This window comes from Helobdella robusta (assembly GCF_000326865.2).
Source record: "Helobdella robusta unplaced genomic scaffold HELROscaffold_5, whole genome shotgun sequence".
In the NCBI taxonomy this organism is placed as follows: Eukaryota; Metazoa; Annelida; class Clitellata; order Rhynchobdellida; family Glossiphoniidae; genus Helobdella; species Helobdella robusta.
The window spans coordinates 4,908,172-4,932,693 of record NW_008705254.1 but is presented as its reverse complement, the minus strand read 5'-3'; the positions used below and the strand labels follow the sequence as shown (position 1 = coordinate 4,932,693).

Below are 24,522 nucleotides of genomic sequence, written 5' to 3'. Positions count from 1 at the left end.
TCACATAGAATAAAAACAAAAGTATAATGACGTCACGGCGTTTAGGGCTACGCCATAATGCAAACAAACAAACAAACAAACAAACAAACAAACAAACAAACAAACAAACAAACAAACAAACAAACTAACTAACTAACTAACAAACTAATAATAATAATAAATAACAACATGAAAACAAATTTTTTTAAATTAACTTTAAAAAATTGTTGAAAAACGAAGAAAAAAAATAAAAAAAAAACCAGAGACACCAGTATCAATGGCGTTTTCAACCAAAATAATGACGTCACAGAACCAAAAAAATAACCGTCATCAACTTCCTAGCCATTATCACAATTGCCATCATCATCATCTTTAGCTCACAATTATCATCATCATCATTATCATCATCATCTTTAGTAGTAAGTAACACTATCAGCATCATCATCATCTTCAGTAGCAGTACTACCATCATTATCATCATTATTTTATGAGAGGTAATCAGGATATTCATTCTAAATAAATATATCATCATCATCTTCTTCGTCATCATCACCATCTTCTTCGTCATCATCATCATCATAATCAACATTACCATCATCACGTTATAAAAAAGTCAATAACGAAAATGGCAATGACGTCACGAAAAAATGTAAACAAAGATTAATTAATTAATGTTTGTATAACAAACAATGATAAAAAAACATAAATAATAAACTGAGATATATCCTTTGTAGCGTGAATTATTTACATAAAAATACAAATAAAAATAATTGATACGTATTTATATTTAAAATTATAAATTAAATCATAAATTAAGATAAAAAAAACTGTAAATGATGAAAGGTAATTATGAAAAAATAAATTATGTGATCGAAATTTCAAAATAAAATTATAGAAAAAGAAAATAAACCAAAAGTCAATTGCGACGACAATGATCAACATTTTTTAAACTCTTTAATCTGATTCGATGGTACCAAAAAAATTAAAATAAAAAAAAGAGAGAGCATAGAAAATTAAGTAAACGAACGATAATTGAAACAAAGCCACACAGAAAAAATGATAAAAAATCTATGGTTGGTTTCCTGTATGACTATAAATTCTATTAACATATAATATCATTATCATCAACAACACCATCATCGTCATCATTATCATAAACACCATAATCACTAACTTTATCAACATGGACTTCATCATCGTCATCACCACTAACTTCATCATCATTATCCTCAACAATTATTATCACTAAAACGTTCTTCAAATACAATTATTATCACCGTGATTATCATCACTGATACTACCGATAATATCAATCCATTCTTCATATACCATGGGATACTATCATATCATCATCAACATCAACATCATCATCGTTATAATTGTTTAAGATGTTATTATTATAATCATAAATAAAAAAAACGATACGAATAAAAACACACACGCACACAAATGCACGCACAGACAAAAATGCACGCACACACACACACACAAACAAACATTTTGTTTTACAATTAGGATTCGTGAAATTTGATCAATTGGAACTTCCTCACGTACCATCCCAAAAAATGAGAAAAGTGCCATATAAAAAATACACATACATCCTCGTCATTAACTGGCGCCGAAAAATTCTGTAAAAAATCAATAAATTTTTGAAATTCTTGACAATATATAATAAACTCTACCGATTTATTGTGTTCATCAACTTATATTTCTGTATTTAACTTTCAATTGAATTCAAAAAATCTTTTATTCAGTAAAACACATTACAATGAAGACCCGAAGTTTTCACTTGTTGGGCCACCCTATCAAGCTATTAACTTACATGTATACATATAGTGAGCCGACTTGGATCCGCAAGTGCGTGAGTTCAGCAGGTTTCAGACCTGCTCCAGCAAGTACCATTGGCCAGTACAAGTACATAAAGTACACCACACACACACACAAACACACACACATTTATCTAAGTATATATATATATATATATATATATATATATATATTGTTTATATACACATATACATATATATTAACATAAACACATATATATATATACATAATACAAATATATATGTATACATAAATATGCATACAATGTATACATATACACATTTATGTGTACGATGAAATGGCAATGGCAAATGTAAACATTAATATCAATCACACCAACACGTTCTTGCAAAAATGCCTGCATAAAAAGATACACACACACATACACAGGTTCAAACACACACGCCTGCACGCACACTCACATGCAAAACATGTTCACTTGAATGAATACTCACACACACAAACACACATAGGCATAAAAACATGCACCCAGACACAAATAAAGATACGCATACACATACACAAACATACACACGCACGCGCGCGCGAACACAGAAAGAGTCATAAAGTTATTGATGTAGAGATGTACAGTGGATTGGATTTGTGAGCAAGAGTTCGCTGTCATTTGAAATTATCGGTACCTTGGGTGGGGAAAGAAATAATTAATAATTAGCTTAATTAATTAATTATTAATTAATAATTAATTAATTAAATGATTAAGTAATAAAATTACTAATTTGCTAGATTATTGAAAAAGTATAAAGTTAAATTATATATATTCCTTAATTAATTTAATCATATACATTTAATTTACTTCTAGGCATTAATACGAATTACAACAAAAATATTAATCACACACACACGCGCGCGCGCGCACAGTGAATGAATGAATGAGTGAAAGATTAAACGAAAAATGAGTAAATAAGCGTAAAATAACAATAAAAACTTGTACTAATTAACAACACTTTGTATTGTGATGCAATGGAACACCATATATTTCCATGGTATTTCCATGGAAAATGTTAACTAGATACGTTTGTTTTTCATCTACGCTTTGATGAATAAATGGATGAATGGAAGGATGAATCGTGTCTGAATGCATGATTGAATAAATAAACGAAGAATGAATGAATGGATGGAATAATGAACTAATGGGTGAATTATTGAATGAAGGAATAAATAAATAAATGAATAAATAAATGAACGAATGGATTGGATGAGTGAATCAATGAATGAATATATGAATTCATTCATAGATGAATGAATTCATTCATAGATGAATGAATGAATGAACGAACGAATGCAGCAAGCTTATTTTTTCAACAGTAACTTTAATCATTTTCTGTTTTGTTTGAGATTGTTTATGAACACCAGAGGAGAACTAACTCATGAATCATGGATACATCGTTTTCATCATTAAATGACTGTGCGCGTGTGTGTATGTACGTGTGTGTGTGTGTGTGTGTGTGTGTGTGTGCGCGTGCGAGTGATTAACGCAATAGTAACGCAGCGATGCGAATAATGTTACTTATTTAGGTTTCCTAGTTATATTTTCCGTTCTCCTATATTTGCATCTAATAGTTAAAAGTGGAATAAAATGAGAAGAGATGAACGAATGAATAAATTAATGAATAATTGAACAGATGAACGAACGAATGAACGAATGATTGAATGAATGATTGAAAGAATGAATAGATGAAAGGAATGGACAATTGGATGATTAGATGAAAGAATGACGTAGAGAAAAAAAGTAAAACGACGAAGTTGAATGAATAATGAACGAATTGGTTCGCAATGAGTTAATTGAATAAATTATGAAAATACTAGGATTGAATGAAGAAAATGAGTAAATGAGTGAGTGAATTGCCAAATGAAGGAATGACCATATGAAAGAATGACCAAATGAAGGAATGACCAAATGAAGGAATGAATGAATAAAAGGAGGTGTAAATATTGTTACCTGGTTATACAGGTGATAATTAACAAGATGGCTGACGCTGTTGAACAATTGATCTTTGGTTCTCACCTATTTAATGACGTCAAAATATGATTATGATGATGATGATGGTGGTGACGGTGATCATCATTATCATCATTGCTATAATAATAACATATACGATAGTAAAATTAATTAAAAATGATGCCCTCTATATAATCAAAAAAGTTTCTCCGATCATCAAATGACCTTCCCCTCTGGGTCGACCAATAACAGGTGCTTAACGGTGGGACCCTGCCTGCCGCTCAGGACGTATTGTCCGGGGGAATTGGGACTTTCCCGAACTAAAAAATCCCCCGTTCTGATCAGTAGTTCTTCAGTCTGTTTTGATGGTGGCGGTTGGTGATTACATGATAATATAGCGAGTGATGAAATGCTACTACTGCTACTACTACTAATACTACTGCTACTACTACTGCTACTACTACTGCTACTACTACTGCTACTAATAATAATGATAATAGCGAACTTTGAGTCTGTTAATCTTGCCATGAAACCAAATCTCGTGGTATGGAGACAAACTGGATCGCGAAGCTGAATGGCACATTTCATTCTCGTTTGCAGCTAATGGCGATGATGACGACGACGTCAACGATGATGACGACGACGACGATAATGATAATAATGATGATGATGATGAGAAGGAAGAGGAAGTCAAAGAGAATGATGAAAAAAGCCACGAAAGACGATCATATAATAGATGGTGACGCATTCAGCTGATGATGATTATGATGATGACGCTAATGATGATGATGCCAATGGTAATAATAATAATAATGGGATGATGATGATGAGATAAGTGGAAACTTACATCTTCCCTGAAGGGATGATGATGACGAAGATGACGGCGAACAAAACTGCAGCCTGCCACTGCTGTTGTCTGGCAATGTTCATCGGAGAAGAAAATCATTGTCATCATCATCGTGTCACATGCACAGATACACACACACATATACATACACTCCACACACACACACAAACACACACACACACACACAGACAAAATAATAAAACCAAAACAACACCAAGCAATACAAACTTTGAGTTAAGTTTTGCATAATCTGTTTGAGATGACATTTAATGAGAATAATAAATAAGAATAATATAAATTAAAATAATATTTTAATTAAATTTAGAAACAAAACAATTATTTGAATAGATAGGTTAAGCAATCAATCAATTCTAATTGTAATAGATGTTAACTTACACACAAACACACACACATACATATATATATATATATATATATATATATATATATATATGTGTGTGTGTGTGTGTGTGTGTGAAAACCAAAGATGATAACAACACATTGATAACAATAAAAAATGATGAAATAAAGATGACAGACAATGAATGATTAATTGCAAAACATAACAACGACATAGCAATTGATTTGTCCACACAGATTATGATAATAGAGACAACAATGCACTCAGTGATAAAGATAACGACCAAATGAATGATATTAAAGACAATGATGAACTTTTGCTGATAAAGAAGTGATTATGTGAGTGCTTATAACATGGTGTTCATTGTTCTCTCTTTTTCTATCTTATTTAAAGATAGAAAAAGAGAGAACAATGAACTGTATTTATGTATAAAAATGATATCATTTTTTTCAAAATGTATCAAAAACAACATAGTTGAAATGAGGAACAAACTAATTAGAAGCTAAGGTGATAAAAAAATCTACTACATAAAGGAAGCACGAAAAATGAGAAAAAAAAATCAAACTTGTACATTTCTCTGCGTGAATTCCTGGCTGCCACCACCACCACCACCACCACCAATGCCGCCAGTACCACTACCGCCGCGACCACACACGCCACAAACACCAGCGGCTTCATCATCATCTTCCTGGCTACGATGATGGCAGTAGTGATTCAAGCCGACGTCACCACTGACCCCTCGTCCACTATCAACAAACCCACAATCACCATCAATCTCATCAGTATCATTACAATGATGATGACCACCGCCCTCACCGCTGCGATGACGATGATGACGCTGATTGGTTGGTTGATGATGATGATGTTGTTGGTGCGACGAACTGAGCTTAGACGAATCGTTATAATATTCAGCCTCCGATGTGTGAGAGAATGACGATGGGGGCGGTGGGGGGAGGGGCGTACAGGTATGGTGGTGGTTGTTGGGGGTCGTACTGCTTGACGACGTGTTAGGAGAGGATTTGGCAGAATATATCGGAACGCTAAACACGTTAAAAAAAAGGAAAATGCATCCATTGGATTAACATTGCCATTTCACTTTCACATATATGATTGTTAAAAAAAATCTTTAAAAATCATTTTGGAGAACCATTTTTTGAAAAATAAGAAGAAAAAAACGAGAAAAAAACTTACCAATCAGGAACAGTTATTGGAACGGCTCTCTGCGATAGGTAGTTTTTGAATCGAATCTCAAAAGCTTGACCAATAGTAGTGATGACATCTCTGGATAGACCCGCCCTACACTCCATCACATGACATGCCCTGCCATCATCACCCTTGGCTACGTAGGCTACGAAGTCCTGGGTGTCCTAGAAGGTGACAGCCATGAAGATGAAGATAAAAATGATAAAGAGAATTATAACGATGATGATGGAGATGAAGATGTCAATGAAGAAGATGATGATGAAGCGAGTGATAATAATGGTGAGGATGATTACAACTTACTGGCTCTCCGCCGGATGCAAATGATATTGAAGGCATTGGATGTTGATAGATAATCTGAAACATGACATCATCGTAAGTTTAAAATGATGAACACCACCATCAGTTACAGTCATGATTAAAATTATGAAAATCATAAAAATCAAACAAACCAACCAACAAACTAGCCAACAAACAAACCAACCAACAAACAAACAAACGAGCAAACAAACAAACATCAATGACATGAGCAAATATGAGAAGAAATTAATCAGATGATGACGATTAAACGAGATAACAGCATTCAACAAAAGTTACTTAAAAAAAAAACAACATTACAATTAAATCATCATCATTAAATCCTTATCATCACCATCATCATCATCAGTACCATCATCATCTATCTTCATAACCATCATCATCATTATTACAACAGCAACAAAGAAACAACAACGACAACAGCAACAGCAACAAAACTAACAACAACAACACTAACATTGTTAGTAGCAACACATGTGATTGTCAAACTTTCGGTTGTTATAGTTAGGTTAACATCTGTACACGAATACATTGTGTTGGCTTCTGTACCTAAGAACTTGTCCAACTTTTGACTCTGTTTATAATTTTATAATTTTATTTCTCTAAATAATAAAATCACTTAAATCAATTAAATCTTTAAAAGTTATGTCATTTAAATAGTTTAATTAATTTTAAATAGAATTATTTACGTTGTACAATTATTATTTTGAGTAAAATTGTTCAAGTCATTTAATTCTGAATATTGAATTAATTATTTTAATAATTAATATAGTTATAAATAATAATAATAATTATCAAATACCCTTTTATATTTTTGTTGGTTCTTCAAGCCAACGGCATAGCATAGCCTGTTGATGGATTCACTGAATGGTGGATTGGTTGTAAAAGAAGAAAAAAAAAATTATTTTTGATGATTTATGATAAAATAAATAAATTAATTAATTAATTTTAATTGTAACTAACAACCAGTCAATAAATTATAAATACAAATCAATGGGCAACAAGTTAATCAATCAAAAATTTATCAAACAGCAATCATTCATCACTGAAAGACAAATAATTCAATTGATTAACCAACCAGCCAGCCAGCCAACCAACCAACCAACCAACCAGCCAGCCAGCTAGCCAGCCAACCAGTCAATCAGGCAATCAATCAACCAACCAGTTAACCAACCAGTTAACCAACCAACCAGTCAACCAACCAGTCAACCAACAAGCCAGACAACCAGCCAATCAAATGATTAACACAATTATAAACAACAAACTTAGTAATAGCTGTTCTGGTATCAAAATCCAAGGCTCTCATGGACTCAAGCACTGCCAAACTGCCAGTATACTTGAGTGGTGTAACATTAAAACTTATAAAATATTTAACATTAAGACGTGAAATGTGAATAACTTTTTTAAAACTTTTTTGATAATCAGTAACAGTAATGGTATTTTTTTCATTCCATTCCTCAGAGGTAGTAATAACAACGGCAACAACAACAACTACTACAACAACTACACACATGTGTAAATATGTATGAATCAATACACATTATACTCAACTCTGTGAGTTTGAACCAAGCCACTAAAACACAGTAAACAGAAACTTTGACCACTGAACCATCATCTTAACTCAATTAAGTATATGCATAACTTCAGTAATTACGTTCAAACCTACCCGAACGGTGTAAACAACTCCGATATCCGGATGCAAATGTTCATTTGGATGCAGCCAGCCATGCTTCGGTCTGCTCATGAATGTGCCATCATTTGACCAATCATGCTTCTTGTTCTTGTTCTGAAACATCTCCTAAGTATATAAATTAGTTATAAGGTTGTTATATTATACCATAATTTTAAAGATACTGAACTTGAGTGTTTAGTATAATGTAACATAAATATAATAGTTTGCATTGAAGTGATCAATGAAATAGTTGTAACTTTCTCTTTATACTCAAGTCTTTGCACTGAGTATGTTATAATAGCAGTAGAGTAATAAAAATTCCTTACAATTAATTACTGATTACTCATCCTTTATTAGAGTATTGTCATCAAACAAAACATCAATTAGATTATTAAATTATTAATGCTAGGTAGTTAATTGGTTATTATTAATTAGTTTATTTACATATTGTATTACATAAGGGTAAATCATGTTATCAGTAGTAAATGGTATTACTATATAATGTATATATATTATTATATTATAAATAATAATATAAAAACTATTAGTAATAAATAGTTTTTATTATAATATAATATTATTATTTTATTACTCTATTTATCTTTCTATTCAATATTATTTATTATGTTGAGCTATGTTTAAAAATTTGTGTACATAACAATAATAATAACATAAAAGACACATAATAATAATAGATACATAATAATAATATAGAGATAGATAGTAGATACATAAATATTACATACATTATGATTATTATATTATATTATATAGTATAGATTATTATTTATATATGTTTGTTGTGTTATTTATTTTATTTTTTCTCTTGTGATATATATATATATATATAAAGAAGAGAAAACAAAATAGAAAATTAAAAAAAAAATTACAAATAAAATAAATGTCAAATAAAAATTTAAATTTTGATTAATAATTAATTAAAATTTAAATTATTAAATATTTAAATTCGTAAAATAAAAACTTTTAAAATCTAAATTAAAATTGAAAGAAAAGTTAAAAACCTGTTTCGCGATTAACGAGACTACTTTCTCATCATTTAATTAATTTAAAATAAACAGAGATTAATAAATTTTTAGTTTTAAAAAGTTGTAAAATTTTGTATTCCTAGTGACCGCAAATTTAAACAATTCCTAAGAATTTCTTTAAAAAAAAACAAAACAATACAATAAGTAATCGTCCCAGGTTATTTCGGTCTTTTTTTTCTTTAAATCAGATACTATATAGTTATATATACAAACCATTATATATATATATATATATATATATATATATCAATGATAACATAACATAACACAACACAACATAACATAACAAGGATTATAGTGGTTGAAAAGATACCTCTGTGTGAGAACCACTGGATCGATTTAGACTAATAATATGGATTTAAAGATTTAAAATCCCAATCTTTCAAGTCTTACTTTGAACTCCTGTGTTGTAGGAGCTGTTAACGTTTTTTCATCCAGCTTATTCCAATGTTCAGTAACTCTCGAAATGAAAAATCTTCCTTTTATTGTTCCCGCCCTTTCTTTGAAAAGCTTGTACTGGTGCCCTCTTGTGTTTCTATTTTCTGTGAATTGGAGGAATAGGAATGAATCTATGTCTTACCCGTTATGATTTTGTACGCTTGAACAAGATCTCATCTTGTCCTACGTTTGTCTAAAGTCGTCAGTCCACATCTCATTTGACAAATATAGCTCTATTGAATGTATTGATGTAGGCATTCAAAACTTATTTTTTGCATAAACACAACCTGAGGTAACCAGTGTAAAAGGATGAAATAAGGGTCTTGATATCTGACTATGACTAAGCGTTTGGGTCAGAATTTTTTATTTTATTTGTTGTGGACCTCTTTATCATCAGTTTCTTTGCACCATCCATGATAAGGAATAAATATGAATGAAAATTAGGTACAATCCTTAATGTCGATGATGCTCTCTCTGAAATGCTCTTGGAATAAAATGGAGATTCAATATGAAAATGGATAGAGTAATAGCAATTTATAATACCATACTTTCAAATAAATAAATTATTATCATGAAGAAAAAGTTCTTCGAAGCATCACGCCTATATCAAACATTTTGATCTAAACAGGAACATGAATGGATGAAAAGAGGAAATTATTAACTGAAGTCAATGCTGTGTTGCAATTAATCCCAATTAGGTTATTAAAGTAGGCCAGTAGTACAAACACATACACACATACATACACAAAAAACCGTTTAGGATGTTAAACTTTACACAGCCATTTGTAGTCAAGGTGTTTCAGGGACTTTTCTCCGTAAAAATTGTTTGTGCAAATTTAATGAATATAGTCCACTCAACACACAACAAAAACCGAAGTTTGAAAAATTTCTACTAACAAAATCTTGTATTTCAATAAAAATTATTTAATAAAGTTGTAGTATTAGCGGAAACGGTCGTACACATTGTAACTTCTCTCTCTCTCTCTCTCTCTCTCTCTTTCTCTCTCTCTATATATATATATATATATATACTCTTTCTCTCTCTCTCTCTCTCTCTCTCTCTCTCTCTCTATATATATATATATATATATATATATATATATATATATATATATATGACGTTATTATGTTGAGTGCGAACAGAAGCTAACGAAATTTCGCTATCCTAATAATATATTTAATTACCTACAAAATTTATTATAAACCTAACAAGTGTTTTGTTGTTTTTTTTGTTATCTCAGATTTTGATCAAGCTATTTTTTAAGAAACACAATCGAACATATTTTTATTTTTAAAATATGCACAGAGGGAAATTTTTCTTTTTCTGTTCTATGATATTTTCAATCAAAGTTGTTCAAACTGAACTCGGATGCTACGGAAATGGTGAAAGATTTAAACCGGCAAATTTGTCAATTGTTTGATCAATCATTCCATATCAACGCACTTTTGAATCATCCTATTAATCAATCCATCCATCAATTTAGCACTTTATTATTCAACTTTTGGAGCAATCATTCAATCTATCTGTCAATCAACCAATCAATCAGTTGATAACTTTTATTTCGCACAAACTCATGCTGAGTATCAATAGCAGCTTATTATTTAAAATCTCTTTTATAAGTGGTCAATTTTAGTGACCGATAAAATTATAAAATTATTAATTAACCTTTAATTTTTCAATTGACCAGATGACGTATGTAGAATCTGCAGCTGCAGAAGCAGAGGTGAAGTCAACTGCTTAAGAGCGAATTTGGATAGCATACCAGAGAATTTGCCATGGTGGCTTAGAGTACTTAATCTGAAGAGAAACAATATAACCATTGTTCACGAAAACGCATTGAGAAATTGTTCACTTTTAAAATGGATTACCCTGACCAACAACAGAATTCAACACCTCCCTGATACGCTCTTTCTTAACTTGTCTGTTTCTTCCATCGCAATCAATTCTAACCGAATAACTCTATCGGATCAATCTAAAATTTTTTCACCTCTCAGTCAAACTCTAAGAACGCTTTTAATTTCTGGCAACAGTAATATTTCTCACAAAGTATTTCAAAATTTGAAAGCATTGCAATTTCTCCAGATTGACGGAAATTTATCTGGCGGATTCGGCCAGTCGTTTTCAACTTTGACTAATTTGTCGATTTTAAAAATAACAAAGCCACTGGGAATAGTAACGGAGAAGACTTTCAAAATATTTGAACGGCTGCCCAAGTTACATAACCTGAGTGTGCGAGCTGCTGATATAAAGCACATAGAACCAAAAGCGTTTGTTCATTTTAAAAATTTACGGTATTTAGACTTAAGTAGGAATAAAAACTTTTCGTTGATTAAAACATTTGAGCCGTTGAACCACGTTTCAAATTCTTTGAAGTCTCTCCGCCTGTCTTATTTGATCGATGACACGTTCACTCCAGTAACATTGAATAAAACATTTTTTGATGCTATGAAAAACAAGAAGCTGCAAAAATTGTGGTTAAATAAAAATGAAATATTGTACGTAGAAAATGGATTTTTGGAAACTTTCAAAAGTTTAACATATTTGGATGTGACGTACAACCGTTTAGAAAAAGTAAAAGGCTTAACAGGAATGATTAACTTAGTTAATTTAACTTGGCTGAATGCAAGCTATCAATCGAAACGTTATTACGAAAGAGAAGCTTCTGAAGAGGAAAATTTCAACTCAATGAATCATAATTTTGAACATTGTAGAGCCAAAAAACAAATAGAATGTGATTTCAATGTTTTCATCGGAAATAAACCAATTGGAGACCTTGTCTGGTGTCTTATTGTACCCAGAAGTTTAAAAGTATTGACGTTAACAAATTCAGTGAACGAAAATTTTGACTGGCTCCCTGCTATGCTGATTCTCGGAAAATTCACTTTAGAAGAATTTATTTATCAAGATAATGGTATGAGGTCTGTTAAAGGGCCGCTGATCATCAACTCACCAAGAAATGCTCGGCCGTTCAAGTTGGATCTCAGTCGCAATTTCATAAACTGCCTGGCACCGGATTTCTTGAATTTTAGTATTTCGCAACGAGGGTTTGTTCTCGGTTAGTAAAAAGTTCATGCGCCCTTGTGTTTGAATGCCTTCGAGAAGTAATGAGAAATATTTATTTAATCTGAAAATTCTATCAAATATAATTTAGTGTTTTAAACTTTTGAACTGGGGGAAAATTATTTTGAAGGTGAGTTGAACGTGGAGAAGAACGAATTGGGTGAGCAGATGCAGAGTGACATGTTTGGCTTAACATTTCAATGCTACTCCAACCTAACTATCCTAAATCTTTCTAACAATAAAATTAAAAAATTGCACAAACTGTCATTTAAGAACCTTCGGCAACTGAGAATTTTAAATCTGGCAGAAAACTCTCTTCAAACAATAGAATTTGAAATTTCTCACATGAAATATTTGCAGTAAGCTTGTCTAGACTAATTTGTTTAATAATGTTGAATGTTATTTTAATTTTTATCAATAATAATTATTTGCTTATTTAGATATTTGGATCTATCGAGAAATTTGTTGGTCTCACTGGCCGATGACACTTGCTATGTACTGTCCGGTTTAAGTTCAAACTTTTCCACGTCTTTGTATGGAAATCCTCTTCAATGCAACTGCGAAACTATAAAGTTCATGAAGTGGGTGCAATCGAAGAAGGTGACAATCAACAACAAGAACCACACCAATTGTCAGAACAGAAGTTCAAAATTTATTACACTTTCAAATCTTGACTCCGCTGTCAATGAATTGAGGTTTTTTTGTAACCTCAAACTACCGTTGATAATCGGAGGGTCCTTAGTGGGCCTGTTGATAATCTGCTCGTTTTTGGGGTTTGTGTTGTATAAATATCGCTGGGACATCCGATATTTTTTAATGAGCATGCAGAAATCTAAAAGGCGGTGCACATCTTTCCTCGAGTCTCGCAACAGATATTACAAGTACGACGCGTTCGTCTGCTACGAGAAGAGCGACAGAAGATGGGTAGTGACCGAGCTGCTCTACAATCTCGAAACACCCGACCTAGCGCTCGGAAGACAATCGATTTTAAACGGAGGCGCTGTAAACGATTGCTACGTCGATGACGACAAAAACCAATTTGAAAATGCCGACGATCGATTCTTGCTGTGCATACATGATCGAGATTTCGAGCTAGGGCTGGGCATTAAGCACAACATTTCCATGGCCATCCACGCAAGCAGGTAGGTCTTTCAGGAACTATTCTCCCTCATCTCATTGGTATTTAGTTGGTCGAAAATTTCAACCAATTGTTTTAATTATTTCTATTGTTCTAATTAATTAATTATTAATTAATTAACCCGTTCATTTACCTAACTGTCACTCATTCCCTTTTTTCCACTTGTTCATTAGATTGTAAGTGATGTTACGTGTAAGATAAAAACACACTAAGATATCTGATATAAATATTAAATATAAACGTATATCTAGATGATCTACTTTTAATTGTCTATCTAAATAGATACTATTCGATTGAACTATTAACATAACAAGCTATTAATATAATTGAATGTTGTCGTCATTGTTGTAGTTATTGCATCTATTTTTATTCATTCGTTCATTAGTTCATCTACCGAACAGTCACTCACTCACTACTTTTCACTTGCTCTTTCTCTCTTTCCCTCTCTCTTTTTTCACTCACTTTCTCTCGTTCCCTTCCTNTTCGTCATTGGCTAACCTAATTCAAGACTCATTAAAATCCGGGTTCATATGAAAGCTTGAAACAAAAAAATAGGAGTAATGTTTATATATCTAAAAATATGTTTGTATGTATGTATGTATGTATGTATGTATGTATGTATGTATGTATGTATGTATGTATGTATGTATGTATGTATGTATGCATGTATGTATGTATGTATGTATGTATGTATGTATGTATGTATGTATGTATGTATGTATGTATGTATGTATGTATGTATGTATGTATGTATGTATGCATGTATGCATATAATTACATACAAAAAATCACGCACACACACGCGCACGCACGCACACACATGTATACGCACACGATGTATATTTTAAATATCGGATGGGTGTATTGGAAAATTAAACAGAACATTTGCATTAATCAAATCAACTTTTATTCAATCAAAATGATTTGGAAACCAAAAGTAAAATGACAGTTTTTATTTTTATTAAAAAAAGAAAAGAGACGAACACTCAAACAAACAAACATTCATACATCACCATCACAAACAACGTCACTAACATCACCACCATAGACACACAACCACCACAAACAACACCACATCACCTACCATAACCGCCATCACCACAAACAACACCACACCACCCCCACTATCTCCACTCACAAACAACATCGCAACTCCGACAACAACAGAAAAACCTTGCTAGTCCTAACGAACAACTTCCTAAAGAGCAAATGGTGTAGACACGAACTTGAGATGGCCAGCTTGGAGAGTCTGGATCGGGAGTGCAACTTGGTGGTTCCAGTTTTTCTGGAACCCGTTGAAGAAACTTGGGATAGCCTTTCCTGGCTGACGAAACGCTACACCTACTTAGAGTGGTTTGCCTATGATAAGTTGGTGGTGGTTGGTGGTGGTTGTTGTAGTGCAGTTTTGATGATGATGTTGATGGTGGTGATGATGATGGTTGTAATGCAGGAATGATGATGATGTTGGTGTTGGACGTTGGTGGTGATGATGGTGACTGTTGCGATGATCATGGTTAGTTGGTATTGGTGATGATGATGATGGTGGTTGTGGCGGCTGATGAGGATGATGACGATGATGTTGATGATTTGCTGGAGAACTCATTTCAGATTAATGTGGTTAATAAGTTGTTAATCTAACAACACAACATTCCAGCAAGGCTGAATTTTGGAAAAAATTGAAGATGGTACTTGGAAATGAAAAAAATGAGAAAATTGTCTGTGAGTGTGGCCGGGAGTTTTATAACTGAAAACTGTAGCTGCTGCTGCTGTCGCTGCTGCTGTCACTGCTTTTACTTTAACTACATTTGCACACACGCCCACATAAACGCCACACACACACATGCATTTGATAAACAGTAACGTACGCTTATTAAATATTGGTGATGATCGTGATGATGATGATTCATGGGAGGCTTATGATGATGGTGATGATGATGATGATGATGATGATGGTTCACGTGATGACGATGTTGACAGTTTTTTTTTTGTAAGATGCAATTAAATTTCCTAATAACTTTTTTTTATTCTTTACTTTAGTTACTCAATGAGCCTGGTACAATTATTGAACCGTTTTTATTTAATTTCCATTTTTATTTATGTTTTCTTTTTATGTTTGAAACTTCATTTGTTATTTTTTTAAATTTTGGCTCTACATTGTTTTAAATTTATTATGTACCATTAGATAAAACATTTCAGGGCTCTCAACTGATAAATAAATTAATAAAAATAACTGTTTATAACCCAATAGGACAAGGCAAAAATTAATTAATTGTCCTACTCGCACGAAATAGATGAAATTTTTAATTATTTAAACACGTTCTCAATCGCAAGCCCACACACAAGCACACACACAAACAAACACACACGCACGCACACACACACGAATATAAACAGATATTTCAACAAATTAACATAATACTCATGAATACTTACGTGCAAACACACGCAAGACATACTCACTTACACATACAATACATGTGAACATGCATACTATATACAGTATGATGCAGTCACGCACACAAACACACATACACACACACATGCACGCAAGCACACATACCTGCATTGCACACACATTTACCCACACTTCAGAATGATACTTCTATGATAAGGAAAATGATGATGACGACAACGATGATGAAGAGATGTGACGATTGGGATGGCCAGTCTCGATAAACTTTTTAAATTTTATTCTGGGGTCAGTGGTCAACAATGTAACATAACGCTTTCTGGTTTTTCGGTTACTACATAAATCTCGTTTCGTATCGTCTCGATTGATGCCAACAATAATATTAATAATTAATGATATGAATGGCGATAACGGCAACAACAACAATGATAACACTAGCAAAGTAGTGAAGACGACGACGATGATGACGACATCACCTACCTCTTCACTCTAATCAATTCAAATAAACTTACCTCGGCTTCGGCTTACACAATATTGCTTATACACACGCACGTATATTATTCATGTGTGTGAATACACTGACATACAGACAGACACAAACACACACAGAGACACACACACGCACACAAACACACACAGTTTTGAAGTTTCGAATTATTGATAGTAGAATTAACTTTACTTAACTAGTATTCAAATGTGCGTGTTTGCATGCTATAAACATAAGTACGTGGTAACTATTTATGTGCGTGAGCCAACACTAGCTAGAGAAAGAGCATTTTCTACTTTTGTGTAATACCTCAGTTTGTCAGTTTTGGCTATCAAATATAAAAACAAACGTTTATATTTTGGTATATAAGCAATAAAATATCAACTTCACTTAAGTAACGGATTTTAAATCGATTTTGTACACACGGATTCTAATACCCCAGCTTATACACACGGATTCTTATACCGGACTTTAGAAACACGGATTTTATTTCCCTGCTTGAATATTGATTTAAGAGTTTATACATGAGCCTCAGTACCGATTTAAATACCGGCTTTTAAATACAAAACTCCATACCGATCGTGTATTCAAACTTTAATACCGGTGTCAGCAGTACCGATTCGAATATAGGTTTCTTATACGAGTATTTTTTAAACAATTTATAACCAGATTTGAATACAGTCTGTTGAAATACTGATACTTTAAAAGTTTGTAGACATTTTTTTTATCTGTATTTATTCATTGGTTAATATGGCGTAAAGTATGGCGCATTTAATTATCCAATTATGAACTAATTAAAAAAATTGTGATTAAATAACTGAAATAATTAAATGTTGATTAATTAAGACCTACTACTCACTAATTAAAAATATTATTATTATATTTAATTAATTGTTGAATAATTAGTTTATGTCATAATTTAAATATATGTTGTTTGAGTTTATTCGTTTGATTTTAAGTGTTTTTGTAGTTACTTTAGCTAACGTTGTTGATGTTGTCGTTTAAAAAAATGTTCTAGGGTGTTAAAATGCTGTTGCTACGGGTATTATTACTGTTGTTGATGTTGGTGTTGTTGATAATGTTGTTGTTGATGATGTTATTGATGCTGTTTTTGATGCTGTTGATCAGTTGTTGATCAGTTGTTGTTGTTGTTGTTGTTGATTAGTTTTTGTTGTTGATCAGTTGTTGTTGTTGTTATTGTTGACGCTGCAAATTATCCCCACGCAGAAATTGCTAAGGACGATTACGATGAAATTCGATCTCTGTATTAATTAGATTAATTGGAGGAAGAATATAAATACACACACACACACACACACACACACACACACACACACACACACACACACACACACACACACACACACACACACACACACACGCAATAAAACACACACATATGTATCTATGTATAATAATATAAACATATACAAAGTTGTTTAAACATTTACTAGCAGGTGTTTAAAAGTCTAAGTATGGATTTATGAAGATTTATTTTCAATAATTGTAAAAAATTTTTGATTTATAAATTTTTATCAAGCAATTAGAAAAACAATGCCTGTCGGTAAAACATTTACAAGGAGTTTGAGCTACAATGAGTCCAAGGTGTGTACTAGATGTTTATTTGTTTGTATGTTTAATAGTATGCCTGTTTGTTTGTTTGTTTGTCGTAATGCTGTGCTATTTAATGAAATAGTAAATGTAGAAATTAAAACAAAATTTTGTGACTAAAACTTCTCCAGAAATCACGAAACCAGTCAGCATCAAAGTCAAAGAAATCGGATGGAACATTCTCGAAATCGTCCAACGGCCTAACGAACACATGCACTGACATCATCATACCGTATTCAAGACAGAATCTTTCCTATCAAAATCTTGAAAAGAACTTTAAAAATTATTCAAACGACGATGTGAATATTACAAAAAATGGCTACAACAGCTGCCAGAATATCAACAACAGCACCACAAACAACATCAGAAACAATAACAACACCAACAACGTCAACAACAACATCAACACTAGGCAGAGGTATAGTTTTTCGTCCGAAAGAACTGGCCACAAAGCCAACAAAACCACCTACAAAACTCTACCCAACGAATATGACGTGCCGTGCGTGGGCATGAGAGATCGATCTCTCTCCGATCGAGATATTCGCGCCAAACAACAGCCCAGACATCGTCTGCGAGATAACGAATACAATTACCCAAACTATGAAACCATTGTTCCTGCTTTGAAAAGTTCAAAAAATGATGTTGGTGTTTGCCAGGACGGGAGGGGTAACAGTGGTAGGATGTTGCTCATTACAAAGTCACCATCAGATGCCAATTCAATAATTTATGATAAGGTTAGGTTTGTTGAATGAACGAACGAATGAATGGATGAATGAATGAATGAATGGATAAATGGATAAATGAATGAATGAACGAACGAACGGAAAAATGATTGTATAGACTAAACATTCTGTAATATTTTTTGATAGCCCATAACTACAACAAATAATTATAAAAACAAAACAATCATAGGAACAGGGCTGGATATATGAAGATATCTTTCTGCGCAAGGTTTTACATTCTGCTTTTGTTTAAATAGATACATAAAGATACAAACATAAAGTCACATAACTCTAGATATTGATACATTCATTGATAGCCTAATGCTCCAAAAACTTGCTATAAAATACACGTTTAAAACACTCACATATATACACACGCACACACACACACACACACACACATAAACACACACATAAACACTCACACAACACACGCACATACACATAACACACACACACACGCACACAACGTACACAAACTCCAAACAGTCGACAGCCAATCAAAGTCTGGGCTTTACAATATTTGGTGGTCTGGGTTACACTGGCAACAACACTTTCACTACAGCTGCTACCTCAGGGCCAAAAGAACGAAGCAAGGAAGACAATTTGGTAAGGATTGGAAAAGTTCTGGAAGGTGGTTTGGCCGCCTTTGATGGCAAATTAAGGTGAAGTTATTAATCATGAATAAATTGATAAATTAATAAACTTATAAATTGATAAATTAATAAATTTATAAATTGATGAATCAGTCAAATACTTACTTAAATAGTGTTTTAAATTAGTCAATTGTTTTTTCTATGATATTAGTTAAAGTTGTTTAATGTATTTTTTAAAAATTAATAAAAATTATTAAGAAAATTTATTTTGGATTTAATCATTTAAAGTTGATAAAATAGATAAATAAACAAATTATAATTATATATTAATAATAAAATAATAAAAATTTCTTCCTCTGAAGACCAAACGATATAGTCTTAAAAGTTGACGGTAGGAACATGGCAGGACTGACTCATCAAGACGTCGTCAGGGCTCTCAAACTATCTGGAAATATTGTGCATCTGGTTGGTTGGATGGTTGATTGGTTGGATGATTGATTGGTTGTTTGATTGGTTGGTTGGATGATTGATTGGTTGAATAATTGAATGGTTGTTTGATTGGTTGGTTGGATGATTGATTGGTTGAATAATTGAATGGTTGGATGATTTGATGATTGATTTGTTGTTTGGATGGTTAGTTGGTTGGTTGATTGGTCACATCTTTTTCATTTTGTTGTGTTGTATAAATTTTCTATGGAGTTTGATCGTTAAATGATATAATACATCTTATGAGATTATAAGCAATTACGTAAGATATAAAGTACATCTGAGGATGGTTTTTATATATGTGTCTCTTTGTGCGTGTGCGTGTGTGTGTGCATGTGTGTGCGTGTGTGCATGTGCGTGTGTGTGCGTATGTGCTTGTGCGTGCGTGTGTGTGCGTGACGTAGAGAACAACGTAATGTTGCAAAAGAATGTTAATTGATTCAATTTGAGTACCATACCTGAAATTAATTAAAATGGCGCACATGTATAATTCCTCTTCTCTCTCTCTCTCTTTTTCTCTCTCTTTCTATCTCTCTCTCTCTTTCTCTATCTCTTTTTTTTCTTTCTCTCCTATCTCTCTCTCTCACACATACTTATTTTTTGCATATAAAATTTATTTAACTATTTATTATTTTCTAGTTTTATATTCAAGTGGTTTGAAATCAGAGTTTATTTATCATGGCTTTAAGATGTTTTTAAACGTTGTCCTATGCTACATACCTGTGTGCAAAGATATACCCACACATGCGCGCACACACACACACTACACACACACATAAATGTGCATAGGTTTGTATGTGCGTGTGTGTTTTGCGTGTGTGTTTGTTTGAATAACAAATTTTATTTAAGTAATGTTTAAAATTGAAGTTTCAATCAAAAGATTCATTTAATTTTAAACGAATTAGCAATTAAATTAGTTTTTTAATCGATTAATTTGTAATTTAAATTAATTATCTTTTTAAAAATATGAAATGTTGTGTTAGCCACTCAAAATAAGAAGTGAACTACTTTTGTTAATTAGTTAGTTTAAAAATAGTTAACAACAATTTTTCAACTATTTTCGTTTCCAGTAGTTATTAACTACTCCATAACTACTTCCTACCTAGTAGATAACTACTTTTAAACATTCCCATTCTCCAGGTTCATTTGCCAAATGTTTTTTCAAAAGTAAATAAATTGCTATTTGCAGTTTAATCCAGTTAAATAAAATATTCTATAATCTCTCAGTATTACTATCAGTATCAAAATTTGTATAGCGCCTCTCTTGAAAAGGCCTCAGAAGCGCATTAATGTGTTTTAAGTCTTTCTCATAGACATTGTGCAAAGTTTACCACATGGAAGTTGCATAGATAGCTGACAATTTTTGATCAAATTTAATTTTTAATTTTTGCTTGTATATGTGGTTTTTCAAGTAGTCAAAAAAGTAATTAACTTTAATTGTTTGTGGCTATTTTTAAAGTAGTTAACTAGTTGTTATAAACTACTCAAACAAAGCAGTTACAAACTACAGCCTAGCTACTAGTGAATAACTTTATATAACTCTAAAGTTTACTAGTGAGTAACTTTATACAACTCTATAGTTTAAACTCATGTTTGAAAACATGAAATTTCACGCAAACAGCTTGTGAAGAGGCACTGTAATATGAGTAGAGGGTCGCTAGTCAATGTATGTCTGCGTAAACAAGGAGATAAAAGTTTGTATGTGTGTTTGTATGTGGTGTTTTTGTGTGTGTATGTGTGTGTGTGTATGTGTGTGTTTATGTTTGTTGCTTGTTTGTTGCTTGTGTGTTTATGTGTGTGTTTGTATGTCCATATGTGTTTATTTTTGTGGGTTTTGTGTATGTGTTTGTGTGTGAGAGTTTGTATGTGTGCGTTTGTATATGTGTTTTTGTGTGTATGTTTGTTTGTTTATAGATGTGTATTTTTGTGTGCTTTGTGTATGTGTTTGTGTGTAAGAGTTTATATGCGTGTATTTTTCAGGTCTTGGTTTCAGCATTGTTGGGGGCAGGGACGTCCCTGATATCCCAAACGACGATGGGATTTTTGTGTCACGCATAACCCCTGGAAGCATTGCCCATCTGGATGGAAGAATAAAAGTCCGGGATAAAGTGTTGTCGGTTGGTGTCTAGGAGACTTATGAAATTTATAATGGAATTATTCGTTATTGCAATCACCGTGTAAGTAACAAGACCACCCATCTATCCATATATTTGTCAATCCATCCGATCATCCATGCATCCACGCATTCATTCATCCATCCATGGATCTATCCACCCATCCATTCGTCCATCCATGCAAGGTTGGAGATGTGACAATGTTCAACAGGACGCACCAGGAAGCTGTCACCATTCTTCGATCATTCCTCAAGGATGATGAGGTGACTTCCGTCGAGTTTCAGCTGTTGAGAAAAAGAGGAAACGAAGGAAACGATGAAGGTCGTTTTCCGTGGTGATGGTTTTTGTTGGCTCTATTTTGAATTTTTAAGGGGTTTTTGTTGTTTCTATATTGGATTTTTATTCTGTCTCTATTCCGGATACTTATTTGTATTAGTATTGTTAGTGTTTACCTCGTTCGTGTTCATTATTGTTGTTGGTGATAGCTTAATTACCGTCGTCATCGTCGTCTTTGCCATCACCATCATTATATATATTATTAATTATAACAAATAAAAGTGTTTTATTTTAAATATTGAAGATAATAAAAAAATAAAATGGAAATTTATTACTTAATTATAAATAATTACTAAAGAAAATTAAAATTGTTTTAAAATTTCAGTTATATACTCTGAGTTGTCGAAACCCTGCAAGAAAGATAAAAATTTGTTGACGGTACAGCCAACACAACAACATCTACAACAGCATCAACAGCAACAACATCAACAACAACAACTTCTACAACAACATCATCAACAACAACAAACTAACCAAAACCAACAACAACACCAAAGAATTAATTCTATATTAAAAAAACAAAAAACACCTGTAATCTTTCAACAACCGCAACAACCACAACGACCACAACAACAACAGCCACAGCAATATGTTTCATTATCAAAAACATCAACAATAATACCAGTACCTAAGAGCGTATACCAGCAACAACAACCAAGCGGCACGTTTTCAACCTTGCCAAGAGTACAACAACAACAACAACAAAAACAACAATTTTATCACCAACAACATCACCATCATCTCCAACAACAACAACAACAACAGCAGCGCAATAAACTAACACAGCTAACGACGAATACGCAAAAAGTAGCAGTAACAGCAGAAACCCAAATTCTGCAAAAACCACGTCGTGTGGTACTGCAGAAACGCTCAAAAAGCGTCGGCCTGGGCTTCAATATCGTCGGTGGGGTGGAAGATTGGGGTATTTATGTTAGCAACGTGGTTGAAGGTGGTGTCGCGAGTGTCGATAGTGATCTTAGGCGAGGAGATGAGCTTTTGAGGGTTGGCTGTTGTTGTTGTGGAGGTTCAAGCTCATTAAAGAATTATGACAGAATTAATACAAAACAAATACAAACAAGATAAATACAAATTAAATACAAATTTATACAAGATAAATACAAATTAAATACAAATTAATACAAATTAAATACAAATTAAATACAAAATACCTTCTATAACGCAGGTGAATAACATAGATTTGCAAGGCATCAACCATGCCCAAGCCACAAACACGCTGAAAAATGTTGATGTTGGTACTGTGCTTTTGATCGTTCAATACAAATTAGAAGGTTGGGTATAAATATATGTGTGTATTTGTATGTGTATTTGTATGTATGTATGTGTATGTGTGTATGTATATATCTGATTGATATCCGCGTGTTCATATTGAATATTTATTATACGTGTTTATTTATAAGTTTTTGTATGTCTTTATTTAAATTTTTTAAAACAAATTTTCTTTAATTGAACTTTAATTGAAACGTTTTAGTATGTAAAATGCTTCATGCAACATTGTCCGAATAGTTCAAAATACCTGAAAGAAAGTTCTATGCTTTTTTAACTGCAGAGCTTCTTGCTTTTGAGAAGTGGGCTCATTTTATCCAGAAACAACAGCAACAGCAGCTGCAGCAGCAGCAAGCTGAAGGACAGCAACAAACGCAGCAACATCAACAGCAAAAACAAATTAAACAACAAGTGTTTCATTACCCTCAACATCCATTTCAACAGCAACAACGATCGCGGCAACAGCAACAACCACAGCAACAACCACAGCAACAACCACAGCAACAACCACAGCAACGGTCGCAGCAACTACAGCAACGTCAACAGCAGCAACAACATTATTATGAAATACAACATTATCCTGAAGAACAACCACCACAAATTCAACTAGACAGCAATGCACCGGTGCA

General features: G+C 32.7%; 3 protein-coding genes across 3 annotated transcripts; 2 read left to right on the top strand and 1 right to left on the bottom strand.

The window, feature by feature from the left end:
* Positions 1–3,982: 3,982 nt before the first annotated feature.
* Positions 3,983–4,294, bottom strand: HELRODRAFT_67649 (hypothetical protein; the record flags this gene model as incomplete). The annotated part of the gene is made up of 1 exon (XM_009026868.1): positions 3,983–4,294. One exon carries the CDS (start codon positions 4,292–4,294, stop codon positions 3,983–3,985), a length of 312 nt encoding a protein of 103 aa, XP_009025116.1.
* A 6,652-nt stretch (positions 4,295–10,946) lies between these two features.
* HELRODRAFT_163616 (hypothetical protein) lies at positions 10,947–16,056 on the top strand (the record flags this gene model as incomplete). The annotated part of the gene is made up of 6 exons (XM_009027443.1): positions 10,947–11,031; positions 11,337–12,704; positions 12,840–13,068; positions 13,150–13,851; positions 15,015–15,225; positions 16,030–16,056. 6 exons carry the CDS (start codon positions 10,947–10,949, stop codon positions 16,054–16,056), a joined length of 2,622 nt encoding a protein of 873 aa, XP_009025691.1.
* Positions 16,057–22,135: 6,079 nt separating this feature from the next.
* Positions 22,136–23,849, top strand: HELRODRAFT_138126 (hypothetical protein; the record flags this gene model as incomplete). The annotated part of the gene is made up of 2 exons (XM_009027442.1): positions 22,136–22,276; positions 23,793–23,849. Coding segments are annotated over 2 exons (198 nt in total), but the record flags the coding sequence as incomplete, so codon positions are not given.
* Positions 23,850–24,522: the final 673 nt, after the last annotated feature.